We start from the raw sequence: 13,622 nt of genomic DNA on the forward strand, positions 1-13,622 counted from the left end.
TTTTCCTCCCTGACACTGCATGGCTTGCAGGATCTTAGTTCCCCAGCTGGGGATAGAACCTAGGTCCCCAGCAGTGGAAGCATGGAATCCTAACCATTGGACTGCCAGGGAATTCCCTAAAGAATGTAAATTCTTAATCCCAGCTGTATTTTCTTTAAAATTTTTAAATTTAATTAATTTATATATTTTGGGGGCCTCCGCTGGGTCTTCATTGCAGCGTGTGGGCTTTTTGAGTTGTGACAAACTCCTCTCTAGCTGCAGTGCTCCAGCTTCTCACGGCAGTGACTTCTTTTGTTGCAGAGCACAGGCTTTAGAGTATCCGGGCTTCAGCAGTTCCAGGAATGGGCTCAGTGGTTGTGGCACGGGCTTAGTTGCCCCATGGCATGTGGAATCTTCTCAACTTGGAATCAAACCCATGTTCCCTGCGTTGGCAGACATATTCTTAACCAGTGGACCACCAGGGGAGTCCTTCCCCGCCCCCCACCCCCCCCCCCCCGCTTTTTTTTTTATTTAAAAAATTTTTTTTTGGCTGTGCGAGGTCTTCATTGCAGCATGCAGGCTTCTTCAGTTGCCCCACAGAATGTGGGATCTTAGTTCACTGACCAAAGATTGAACCTGTGTCCCCTGCATTGAAAGGCAGATTCTTAACCACTGGACAGCTATTTATAAATCTATGTGTTTAGACCACTTCTTAGATCTTAAGAGATTCCAGGATCCCCAGAGTTCATTTCAGTTCTTTATAGATGAGAGTTCCATTTTGGCATAGTCATTTGCACAGGATTTCTTCAAGAAAAGGGGGGAATATTTGCAATTAGGAAATGCACCCCAGTAAGTTCTTATTCATTAAAATTGCTTTATAATTAAGAAAAGCAAAATCACAGTAAACAAAATTGTCCTTTCTGAGCAGCGATGTTCTTCAGAGGCTTTGGTAAGAACTTTGTATGTTTCTTGGTATTATACCAAGTTGGATTTTGTTTATTTAATTAGGAGCTTTGAGCTCCTGAGTTGCCAGATAGAATATGCGAAGAGTGGCAGCTCATAGTAATCCTTCTCCTCCCTGTCATGCACCTCTCCATGTCCCCTTTCCTCCTTTCTCACTTTAGCCGTAATCCTCCACCAGGGACGTTTACTGGGGCTGAGGGGTAAGTTCAGATCCTGAACCACACTCTTCTTCCTGGCTTCTCATGGCCACCGTGAGGCCATTCTCACGTCTCTAGATACCCTCTTGAATGTTCCTAAATGTCATCCACTTGCAGTCACTGCATTGCAGCAGGTGTTCTTTTGTTTTTTAATATTTGTTACATGGCCACCAAACTACTGCTCAGCAGCTTAGTCTATTTATCATCTTTTGTTGCAGCTGAAATTTCTGTCAGACTTTGTTTTCCCTCCAATAAAAACACGAAACCTCTCTGAAAACTGTCATTAATCCACATTGTTTACTCTTGTTACCAATCATGTTTCTTTCATTCACTTACTGGCACATGGAATGGGGTGTTTTGTGAGTCTGGTCATTCTAAAATAATTTAACCAACCATCAGTCTGGTGTAAATAAAAACTATTGTATTGTACTGGATGGATCCTTTCAAGCTCAGCTTTTTACTATCACACAAGGGAAGTATACTTAGCACAGGGGAAAAAATGAAAAGATAAAGTATAAAAGTTCTGCTTAAAAATATACCTGTTTACTTTAAGCTATATAACTGGTTAGTTGTCTAAAATGAGGATTAAAAAACAAAGTGGATATACCTGAGAAAGCTGTTTTAACTAAAATGATTTTTTAATTAATAGATGTGTTTAGAAAGTAAACTTAGTGCTAGACTGGCAAAATCCCCTACTCCATTTACTAAGATACTTAAAAATAACTAGCATGCTATATATCTCTTTTTTCCAGCTTTGTCTTGAATTGGTATTGCTGCTCTTGTTTTATCTCAACTGGCTGTAGCTTTTAGATAATATAAGGATTAACCAGTAACCTCTTGCATCATTACTATTTTCTAGGGGAAAATATTTGGTGTTTGGTTTTTCTGTTGCAGCGAATAAAACATCAGGAGCATCGGGAAATCGTCCTGGAAGTGTCATTCGAGTATATGGTGATGAAAACAGTGATAAAGTGACACCAGGGACATTTATACCCTATTGTTCAATGGCACATGCACAGCTTTGCTTCCATGGGCACAGGGATGCTGTGAAATTTTTTGTGGCTGTCCCAGGTGAGTTAGAGTACTCTGTTGAGAAACTGCATGTCCAGTTGACTGTTGAACAATGTGCATTTGAACTGCATGGGTTTATTTATACAGATTCTTTTCAGTGGTAAACACCACAGTACTGCATCATTCCATGGCTGGTTGAATCTTTGGATACAGATTGTGGTCATGTAAGAACCGTGACTATGGAAAGCTGACTATTAATTTTACTCAGATTTTTGACTACACAGAGAGTCAGTGCCCCAACTCCTGTATGGTTCAAGGACCAACTATAATTGTCTGTCCCTCTATCCAGTCTAATACTAAGTACTGGAATTACAGATAATTCCAGCATAATCCTTGAAATGGTCTATAATGGAAATATGAATAACGTGCTATAGAGATACTTGATAGAAGCTATTTTAGAATCTCTCTTCCACCCCAAAAACAAACTTGATTTTATTTAAGAGACTTTTCATTTTGAAAAGCAGTAGTATTGTTTTGTCACTGCAGAATACCAAGAGTAGTTTTGACCTCATAAAGGAGATTTCTAAGAAGCCCTGTCATCAAGGCTCTGTTTCGTAGGAGATGGAAAATGTGCTCTAATACCTTTATCAGTGTTGTGGCAAAGAACGGAGATAGTCTGGGGTCTGGGCCTTTGGCACTTGGTTGGTGTGTCAAGCAAGTCGCTTAACCTCTGATACTCATTTCTTTATTTCCTAAGTGGGTGTGATTAATAGCTGTTAACCAACCTTATTTGTTGTAAAGATTAATGAAAGGGCTCTGGGAACTATAAAGCACCATCCAGATGAAAAGTGGCAGTTATGATGTCCAATGGAAAATGTCCCTTGAGAATAGTAAATGATGTTACCGATCATCTGTAAGCAGGACCTGTGTTTTGGATTTTTTTTCTCCCCTGTAAGACGCAAGTTTAGGAGTTAGACAAAGTTTAAATCTGGCTTTGCCACAGCAACTATGTGATGTTGGACATGGCGTTATCTCAGTGTATTAGTCAGGGTTCTGCAGAGGAACAGAACCAAAAGGGTGTGGAGTAGGGAGGGAAAGAGGAAGAAAAAGAAAGAGGCTGTGGGGAGAGAGATTGATTTAATTTAAGGAGTTGGTTCATGTAATTATGGGGGCTGGTAAGACTGAAATCTACAGGGCAGGCTGAAGACCTAGGAAAGAGTTAAGTGTTTGCAGTTTAAGTCTAAAGGAGGCAGAATTCCCTTCTCCTTGGGAGACATATCTTTTTCTCTTAAGGCCTTCAAATGATTGACCCACCCGCATCTGGTAATTGATCTACTCTACTCAAAAGTCCACTGATTTAAATGTTCATTATATCTAAAAAATACCTTCACAGTAGTATCCACACTGGAGTTTGACCAAAATGTATGGAGCCTAGCCAAGTAGACACGTAAGATTAGCCACCACACTTTTTCCTGAGGATGTTCCAAAGGTTAAATGATTAAGTGTACCTAGCTGGCACATGGTACCCTAACCAGTTATTCAGTATTCCTAACAACATGGTAATGAGCTTCCTGAAGTGTATGTGTAATATCTTTGTATAGTTATTTCCTCAAAATAAACTTGTAGAAGTGGTATTGCTGGTTACAGGCTTACAGGTTTTTCTTGCTTTAAAAAAAAAAAATGCCATAGAGACTCATTTGAGGCTCCTTTATATTCTTCTAATCTTACTCCCTTCCCTCTTTTCTGTTCATCTATAACCACTATCCTAAAGTTGACATGTATCCTTCTGCCCATGTTTTTGTATTTTTACCACATTGGGACATATCTATAAATAATATAGTATTTTTTATATTTTTGAACTTAAGTCTTATGTTGCACATATATTATTCTGCAACTTGCTTCTCATTTTTGAGATTTGTTAATATTTATACATAAAAATCTAGTTCATTAAAACTATCCTGTCCATGTCCAACATAAAATAATTTTTTATAAAGTGTATCACATCGTGGGACTATGTCCTGGTAGCACCTCGAGGGATGGTCTGTGTAGTTTGACCAAAAGATAGCAGATCTGTCAAGAAATCACTCCACGCTCATAGAGATTATAGTGTGAATAATATTTCAAAATTTCTGTCATTTCATACTTAAAGATTCTATCTTAAAACGTAAATATTAGAATTATATATTAACCAGTCATTTTATTTGCGTCATCTAAATTTAAAATAATGTGCACTATTTTTAAGTATGAGAAAACCTTTGGATTTGAGTTTTCACATGGTGGCTCAGATGATAAAGCATCTCCCTGCAATGCAGGAGACATGAGTTCAATCCCTGGGTCAGGAAGATCCCCTGGAGGAGGGAATGGCTAACCACTCCAGTATTCCTGCCTGGAGAATCCCATGGACAGAGGAGCCTGGCAGGCTACAGTCCATGGGGTTGCAAAGAGTCAGACACGACTGAGCAGCTAATAACTTATGGATTTGAAATTAATTCAGTTATTAATTATGAATATCCACATTCATAAGGCTTAAGTTGAAGACTTTTCTCAGTCTCTTACATAAACGCATATGTACCCTGCCAGAGGAGAGAGCTTTTCACTACCCCTCAGATAAAATGATGTAGGTTATAATAGTCTGAAGCAGACAGCTAAGACCAGCTGAGCAATATACAGTTCTCATATTGGATTCTGGACGTCTTTGTGCTTTGGGACAAAATAGCTTTACTTTGATTTCAGATTGGGCTTTCATGGCCTTATAGATGTTTTCTCATCGTGCAGAGGCTTTTATTAGAATGTACTTATTATGTTGTTCAGTTTTCTGAAAATACTCAGGAGATAATGAGTCTCTCCCACTCTAATCCTTGATAAATAATATTTGCTTGCATTCCTATATAAACAGGTCAAGTCATCAGCCCACAAAGTGGCAGCAGTGGTACAGATCTGACAGTTGACAAAGCAGGGCCATCTGCACAGGAGCCTGGCATCCAGACACCCTTGAAGTCTGTGCTTGTCATTAGTGGAGGAGAGGGCTACATTGACTTCCGAATGGGTAGGTCATTGGTTCTGTGGGCTCCATTTCTACCATTTTGTGATGTGGATTTTCACTCACGTAAACAAGAAACTCAGATACGTGATTTCTAAGGTTTTCTTTGGACCCTTTACTTGGATTTTATTTATTTATTTATTTTTGCTACTTTCATAATTTTTTTTCTTTTTATACCAAGATGTGTGTGTTTGAAGGAGCATTAGAAAATAGCAGGGTTTGGTCATATATTGAGGTGTATGTGAAGAGCTTATGGAATCAGAAGGCCTTAGGGAAATCATTCAATCTCCCAGAACCTCAGTTTCCTCACCTGCAAAGTGGAGAAATAACAGTATCTCATAAAGGGTTGTTTATAACCAAATTCATTTCATTTGTTCATTCTCTCATCTTATAAACATTATCTGCTGTATGCATGAGATACAAAAACAAAGTCTCCCTCCAGTAAATTATAGAACATGTCAATAAATTACAGTGTTACAGATGCTCTGATAGAGAGTAGTCAGTTCTTCCTAGGAGTAGGGGAAGAGGGAAATCAAGAAATGATGCTTGAGATGACTCAGCACTGAAGGGCATGAGTCTGAAGAATTGGGTTGGGGATGATAGGGGGAAGGCTGGGGAGACTGGCATTTCAAGGTAAGAGATAGCTTGAAATGTGAAACTGCCTTAATTAAAGAAAAATTGTTTTAAAATGACTAGAGCATGGAGTAGAAGCAAATATAAATCTGACCACCAATCAATCCAGAAAGGGAAGGGAGGGTCTGGATTATGAAAGGCCTTTATATACCTAATTAAGGAGTTTATACTTTAAAGCAAAGGAAAATTATTGGAGAACTTTAGAGGAGCAATATGATTATATTTGGGTGTAAATGGATTGGAGATACAAGACTAGAGGTAGGAAAATGGATTAGGAAAAAATAAGTGAAGAAGGTAGTACCAGTAGGAATAGACCAGTGATGGGGAATTGGTAACTAACTAATTGGTGTGGAGAAAGAGGAAGTGATCTATTTACTTAGCAGTAAGGACTCTCAGAACAAAAGCAGCAGATCTGGTGGAGGGAGAGGAATGAGGACAGGTGTTGGACATGTTGACCTTGGAGCACATGGAAGCTGGGAGTTGCCTAGGTGGAAGAAGTCCATGGGGGCTTTTAGGTATAAGAGTTTTATATCTCAGGAGGGAGGAATATGGGGACTCTTGGCATACAGTGGTGCTAAAAATCGCAGGGGTTGATTAGTTCATCCAGGAATGTGTAGGGGCCAGAAGAAAAGATTCTAAGATAGAACCCTGTTTTAATACTCCACTTAAAGAATCATTAGAGTTTATGAAGGGATCTAAGAAGAAATGGCCAGAGAAGTTTACAAGAAAATACAGAGAATTGATGGTTATGAAAGTGTTGTGCTTTGTAAACTATAAAGCACTGATATATATTTATTTGCTATAAATAAAGAAACCCTTTGGACTGGCCTAAAATCACAGTGATTGAAAAAGTTTCTAAACATAAGGTTTTAGGGAATATAATGTTGTAGAGTGGTGACAAATACTTCAGTTATAAATTCTGTTAAAAAAAAAAGGTATATAAAATTTAAGGTCACGTTAGGACTTCCCTCCTGTTCCAGTGGCTAAGAATCCACCTTGCCGTGCAGGGGATGCGGGTTCAGTCCCTGGTGGGGGAGCTAAGATCCCACATGCTAAGGGGCAACTTCCGAGCCCGCAAGCCACAGCTGGAGAGTTGATGTAAAAGGCTTATTGACACATTTTAAAGGCAGGATTTTTAATGTTTAGCAACAGTGATGTCAGTAAGAATGGAGAATACCTTTATAGAGATGGGCTTCATTTGGCTGGGTGATTTTTGGACCTTTTTCTTCCGTTGCAACATGGTGGTTGGAGTGTAAAAATTGCTTTACGATGTATGTCAATATCTCTAGGCAGTCCAGCCTGAAAAGCAGAATTTGTTTTAAAGCATGTGAAGTGTGCGTGTGTATCTGATTCTTTGTGACGCTATAGGCTGTAACCTGCCAGACTTCTCTGTCCCTGGGATTCTCCAGGCAAGAATACTGGAGTGAGTTGCCACTGCCTCCTCCAGGGGATCTTCCCCACCCAGGGATTGAACCCACGACTTCTGCATTGGCAAGCGGATTCTTTACCACTGAGCCACCTGGGAAGCCTATCTTAAAGCATAGGTCAATTTTAATAGTAAATATGCTTTTTAAAGGGTTTCCCAGGTGGTGCTAGTGGTAAAGGACCAGATACCAATGCAGGAGACATAAGAACTGTGGGTTTGATCCCTGGGTTGGGAAGATCCCCTGGAGGAGGGCCTGGCAACCCACTCCAGTATTCTTGTCTGGAGAATCCCATGGACAGAGGAACCTGACAGGCTACAGTCCATGGGGTCACAAAGTTTTCGGATATGATTGAAGCAACTTAGCACATGCACGCAACATGCTTTTTTAAAATTGAATTTGATATTTTTTATTCCATTTCTTTTTTCATATCCTGTAATATTTTAACAATGAGAAATTAATCTCAGTAGTCCTCTGCAGAAGTTAGACAGTGAAGATTCTGACTCATGGCATTTCTTTTACTGTGTTCTCTGAAACGGGCAGCAGGCAAGTTTTATGTGTGCTGCAAATGTGCTCACCATGAGTCTATGTGCATCAGCCTACACCTTCGATCTTGTCCTTAATCTGGGTCTCCTTATCATCCACCAGGTGATGAAGGTGGAGAATCAGAGCTTCTTGGAGAGGATCTTCCACTTGAACCTTCTGTCGCCAAAGCAGAAAGGAGTCACTTGATAGTGTGGCAAGTGATGTATGGTAGTGAGTGAACCCATAGGACACAGATGGCAACAGGGAAGCCATCTCTTCTGCATGGTTTATTTTCCCTTTATTTAATGGTCTCTTTGTGAAATAAGTTTCACCACATAATGTGTGAGCATTTTTTTCTGTTAACTTTATACTATAAAATCTGTCCTGCTGTAACAATACAGGAGCTAGCTGTTTTACTGCACCAGTGTTATAGGCAATTTCAGTATATTATGATCAAATCAAAGAATGTTTACTTTCTGCAAACTGGCGAATTTTAGAAAGCAATCCAGATGTGGTTTACTCTTGCACAGTTAATGTCACTTACTTCATTTGATGGGGTCACTTTTTAGCTGTCACTAATAATGGAATTAATGGAAATACTTGATATATGAAACTGTACCATTAAGTACAATAGTAAAGTTTCTCCCAATGTATTATAAAATTGACACAAACTAATGTTAGGTGGATTATCAGGATTTATCTAAATGTCCCTAGAGGGCTAAAAGCTAACTGTAAATTACTCTAACTTTCATTTTCAAATCTGACAAATCTTGTTTATATGGTATATAAAACTTTGTTTTCATCAGATTTTGTGGGGGGTGGGGTTTTATATTAAAGAAATTAAGACTACACTATTTAAATAAAAATTTCTTGTTTCTGACTTATTAGAGCTCTAAAGTTTATGGGGCCTGCTTTTCTGAATATTCTACTTGATTTTTTGTTTTTGAGACTGGTGTCACTCATTTTCATACTGACATATTTGAAAGGTTTATTATTTAAAAGGCTTAGAAGATGCACTTCAGCAATGGAGGATTTTTTTTTTTTTAAGGAAATTGTGGTTTGGATGTCTTACACGTTGGTGTAAGATGGTGGTGGTTGGATGAGTTTTTTTCCATGTAAAAATTTCACTTGGTTACCAGTTGTTCTTTGACTGCTCTTACCAGTTAATAAGAGTAAAGCCTTAGTGGTGATGGAGTATGGCCTAATGAACTGAATGAGTGATTTGCTTAGCAGTGGTATTTTCTGTTCTGTATAAAACTATATAACTGCCCATACTTGATAATCTGTACATAAATGACATTTAAGCTTTTATGCCCTTTTGAGATTAAAATGCCATTTTCAAAGAAAACTTGAAAGAGAAGCCAAAATAGCATAAAGTAAAAGTTGATTACATCTTTTCACTCACAATAGAGTGAAAAATAAGAGTCTGGGTTTAACTGACTTTCTTGTTTAATAAGTTTTAAAAACCATTAAGCTATAGTTTTTCTTCCCCTCTCAGACTTCTTGAAAATGTATGATTTACCATTCTTAATCCATCAGTTTAAGCAAAACTAAGTTTAAGTACTAATTTAAAATATAAACTTATAGGACAAAAGGGCCGCCCCCGCCCTGCCCCGCCCCAGGTCCGAAGGACTGCTTCAGGAAAAGGAAGCAGCAAAGGTCTCAGATTGTCTCAGCATCCTAAAGGACCAAGTACTTTACTTCTGAACTGTAGTGGAAAGATATTTGTAAAAAGTACCACCAGTATGTTTTAAACATATAGATGATTAGCCTAGATTATAAAGTACATAGGATTTAATACATCAGAGGGGGCCTTTGGATACATTTGGTCACGTGTCTAGAAGCACATTTTATACACAGTACAATTTTCCCACTTTAGATGCCTAGGAGGAAAAAAATTCTTGGTAAAAGCTTTAGGAAAAGGATAATTTTTTAACTTGAACTACTTAGTCACTTTTTTCAAGCCACCAAAACTTAGGTCACTTTTCCATAGCTTATAAGTTATGTTTTTACTGATACTTTATTTTAAATCTGAGCCATTGCTGGCAGTACCTTAAAATAAAAAATCACATCATTAAATGTTTTGGGAGAATGTTGTATAAAATTCACAAAAAAAGAGACAGCCAAATGTTTGAGAATTTTAATCCCAAGAAGTAAACATCCTAGAGTCAGACCCCACATGCTGTTCAGTCTTTTACATGTTTCTATGACTGAATGTAATTTAGGAAATCAGGAGTTAAAAATGAAAAATGCAAACATGTTACAGTGGTTGTTTATTATTGCTCTTTATAAACTTATTGGCTTTAACTTAAGGAATATAGGTGTGTAGTTATTTTATCTAAAGCTGTCAGATGTCTGTGGCCCTGTTAAACTTCAGGGACTAGAGAGAGTACAAAAATGCCTATACAATTTGTTTTAAGAGCTTGTCTTTATATTTGTAATTTCAGTTCTATATTTTCTACAGATTGCTTGACTTCCACCTTTTCTCCAACAATAGGTTTATATTCTTGTAGTGTTCACTTTGGTCAAGGTGGTAACCTTTGGTAGAAAATGCCCAAGTCTGAGTTTCTGCCAGCAGCGAGCAGTTGGTTTAAACTGCTGATAGCTACTCCATCAACGGTAGAGAAGAGGCTTGAGTACCTTGGGTTGGTCTCTCCATGTAAGAAGAAATTACCCCCGTTGGAAGAAATAAGGAATACTGAGGATTTTCTCATTTTGTCACATTTGGCTTACGTATGTCATTGAACCATGTAAAATTGCCGATATTCAACCATTGCCGATCTACAAAAATGACAGTATCATATGCATCAACCTAACACTCACTGCTCGATGCAGGTTAAAATCCCTGTGAGGCAAGGGGAGAAGATTCTTTAGGAACTCAGTTTTGAATGTTTTTCTCTTAACTCATGTGGATCTAAAATTTAAAAATAGGAATGAATGTCTTAATAACTACAGCTTGTTGAGAGTGTGAAACATTTTGAGCACAAAATATGCAGCACATAACTTTTCACATGAAGTGTGTTGCATAGAAAAGGTTAAAATACATTCTCTGAGTTGCTGTGGTGTTCATTTCTTGTAAAGGTCTTCCTTCATTTGAGATTAGAACCTTTAAATGGCTGCCTTAGTGACAAAACAAAGCAAAACACTTGTCTCATAATCAGTAACTGTCCTAAAGAACGTGTGTCTTGCAAATGCTGTAGAACTGAATATTTATTTCCTTGTGAGTATTATGACCATTACCAAAGGATTCAGTCAGATTTAGGGCTCTTCTTAATGGATCATGTTGAGAAAGGGACTCATTTTGGTCCCAGTTTGTAAAGGGAAGAGAAGAGAGAATTAAATGTGGAAATCATAAGTGCTTTTCTAACAGGGTTATGCTATTTTGTAACACTAAATGTCTTTTCCTTTTTTAAAAAAAAAATAAGTTTTTATTATTAATTTTGTCATATATTTCTCAACATTATTTTAACTGTTTTATGGTCTGAATTTGTCTTTTGTCCTAGACATCTTATTTGGAATTTTATTTGCCTCTATAATCTTAAAAATGGGTTCTAGAGTATCCCACTTGCTATTTCTTTAGAGGCTGATGCTTCATTTCTATGAGCAAAAAGCTCATTTGGCAATGTAGTTATTTCAATATTTATTTCTATTATGGAATCCCTGGGGTTCGGAATGTAACTTTGTATATGAAATATATATATAAATATGTATATGAAACATGTATGAGGAGTGTGTTTTGTTTTGTTTTTGCTTTTCCCAGGGGTCTGACCTTGATTTATATTTGAAATGCCCAATCATCCCCCATCAAACATGTCATTCCAAGGGTCAGGATTGTCGCCATTTGGCATCGGCTGAAAGTGAGCAGTGAGGAATACATGAAGAGCATGTTTGCTTAGTGCACGTGTTTAAGTGACAATGTGAATAATAGACAGTAAGGCTTTCTAGAAGTGTGGGTATGCTGAGTAACAACCCACACATGATACTGAGGCATTTGCCAGATCACTCAGTAATAAGAGGAAGGCTATAATGTAGATGTTAATACAGTGTGCTTATTGTGATCCGTTTGCTTGCGAGAGACTCTGGAACGAAGGGTGAGTATAAAACTAATCACGTGGTAGCACAATGTGAACCCAGTGCAGTGGTATGTAGTCTAATGCCGTGTTCTTTGTTTATAAGAATGTGGGGTTCTAACAGGATAGTAAAAAGTAGTCCTGATTGCCACATTAATAGAATAGTTCATAGTCGGTGGCACGTCCATCTAGCCAGTGAGATTGGATGCTCTAGAATACAACAAACAGCCTGTCTCATTCCTGCTTTACAGGACCTTACCTGACTGCCCCTTGGTACTTTGGGGCCTACCCAGTCATTGTTTTGGAAGCTGATTTTTTTGAGCCTCATTTAGTCATATTCCTTATTCAGCCAGTCTGTAGTGAGAGACTGGAGTAGCTCAGTGCAGGACAGCAAATGTTCATAAGAATTTTGTTGGAGGAACAGGACGGAGCCTGGAACTGTAGCCTTCGGTCCCATGCAGTGCTGAGATTGTCTTTCAAAACTTAATGAAAAGATACTGTCTAAACGTCCAAGCTCTACCTCACTAGCCCCAAGGCCTCTCACACTAAGTGTGGGCAGGAGAGCCTTGGTGACTACAAAAGCATGAACTTCATCCTCAGCTCTAAAGAAGGTCCCGTGTTTCGGCCAAATGTGCACCTCATTGGGCTTCAGTGGCTCAGCTGGTAAAACATCCGCCTGCAATGAGGGAGACCTGGGTTTGATCCCTAAGTTGGGAAGGTCCCCTGGAGAAAGGAACAGCTACCCACTCCAGTATTCTGGCCTGGAGACTAACATCCATGGGGTAGAAAGGAGTTGGACACGAGTGGTCAATTTTCACTTTCATCTTCAGTTGTAGCCGGTATGTTAGGAAAGAGAGAGAGCTTCTCAGAATGCCTTAAATATTTGGTGATTAATACAGTTCAAGTTTACAACTCATTTCCTTTAGAGACAGTGGTATGATGGGAAAGAAGGCAGTAGACCTGAACAGGCCCTACCCCTACTGTGACCCGTAACCTCTCACTTCAACACAGTGCTCCACAGCCATCCACAAAGCCATGGAACTACTCCAGACCCGAGGACTTGACTGTCTTAGGGGCCTGGGCCCAGGCATCTACTACTTTAACATCTTTGGTTTGGACCTCAGTTCTCATGTGTTAGAAGAGGGTTGGTTTATCCAGGTGATCATAAAAAATCCTAGCTCTAACCTTTCTGGCTCTGTGACCCTGGCTCTAATTTGTCTTGGTATGTTATATACAGATACTAACCATACCGCCTTGCAGGTCAAAGGTTGCCCAGTCTCAGTAGTATTCCATCATTATGAAAATCCAATTTATTAGAACATCACTATACAAAAGGAGGCAGTTTAGCTCCTTGCTTCTACGTCCAAGCAGAACGTTGGCTCCCACCCACAGACAGAAGGTAATTATGGTTTGGTTTGAGGCCTCAAGGCAGAAGGTAGACCAGCTCTGCAGGCAGCAACTTCACAGAAAAGCTGCAATTCACAACCAGGCCAGGAGAGGGAGGTATGGCCAGAATCATCCAGAAGCTAGTTAGTCCCAGAAGTGAATTAGTGAATATTTCCTTCTTCCTCTAATCTCCAGAGTAACAGAGTACTGATGTGTTTGGTAAAACAGTTACCCCGGTGATTCTGATCCTTTTAATTGGGATTAGCTGCTTGAGAGGAACTCAAGGAGCCCAGCTAGATTCACAAACAGCTTCTTCATTCTCAGCACATGGTGACTTGCTGCAGGCTCACCCCAGACTCAACCCAATGCTCTTTTCCTTTTTGATTTATGGATA

The 13,622-nt window shown here is 38.9% G+C and overlaps 1 protein-coding gene across 10 annotated transcripts in view; it reads left to right on the forward strand.

The window, feature by feature from the left end:
• Positions 1-11,493, forward strand: part of SPAG9 (sperm associated antigen 9) — a 152,078-nt gene extending 140,585 nt beyond the window's left edge. For 3 of the 10 annotated variants that reach the window (XM_027519123.1, XM_027519124.1, XM_027519125.1), the window contains 4 exons: positions 1,104-1,142; positions 2,034-2,210; positions 5,047-5,196; positions 7,896-11,493. In XM_027519123.1, the coding sequence (XP_027374924.1) occupies positions 1,104-1,142; positions 2,034-2,210; positions 5,047-5,196; positions 7,896-8,011 (482 nt within the window). In that variant the 3' untranslated portion in view covers positions 8,012-11,493. The remainder of the gene's footprint in view (positions 1-1,103; positions 1,143-2,033; positions 2,211-5,046; positions 5,197-7,895) is intronic. The other 7 variants (XM_027519127.1, XM_027519128.1, XM_027519133.1 and 4 more) reach the window with 4 other exon arrangements.
• Positions 11,494-13,622: the final 2,129 nt, after the last annotated feature.

Source organism: Bos indicus x Bos taurus, chromosome 19 (assembly GCF_003369695.1).
Source record: "Bos indicus x Bos taurus breed Angus x Brahman F1 hybrid chromosome 19, Bos_hybrid_MaternalHap_v2.0, whole genome shotgun sequence".
NCBI classification, from domain to species: Eukaryota; Metazoa; Chordata; class Mammalia; order Artiodactyla; family Bovidae; genus Bos; species Bos indicus x Bos taurus.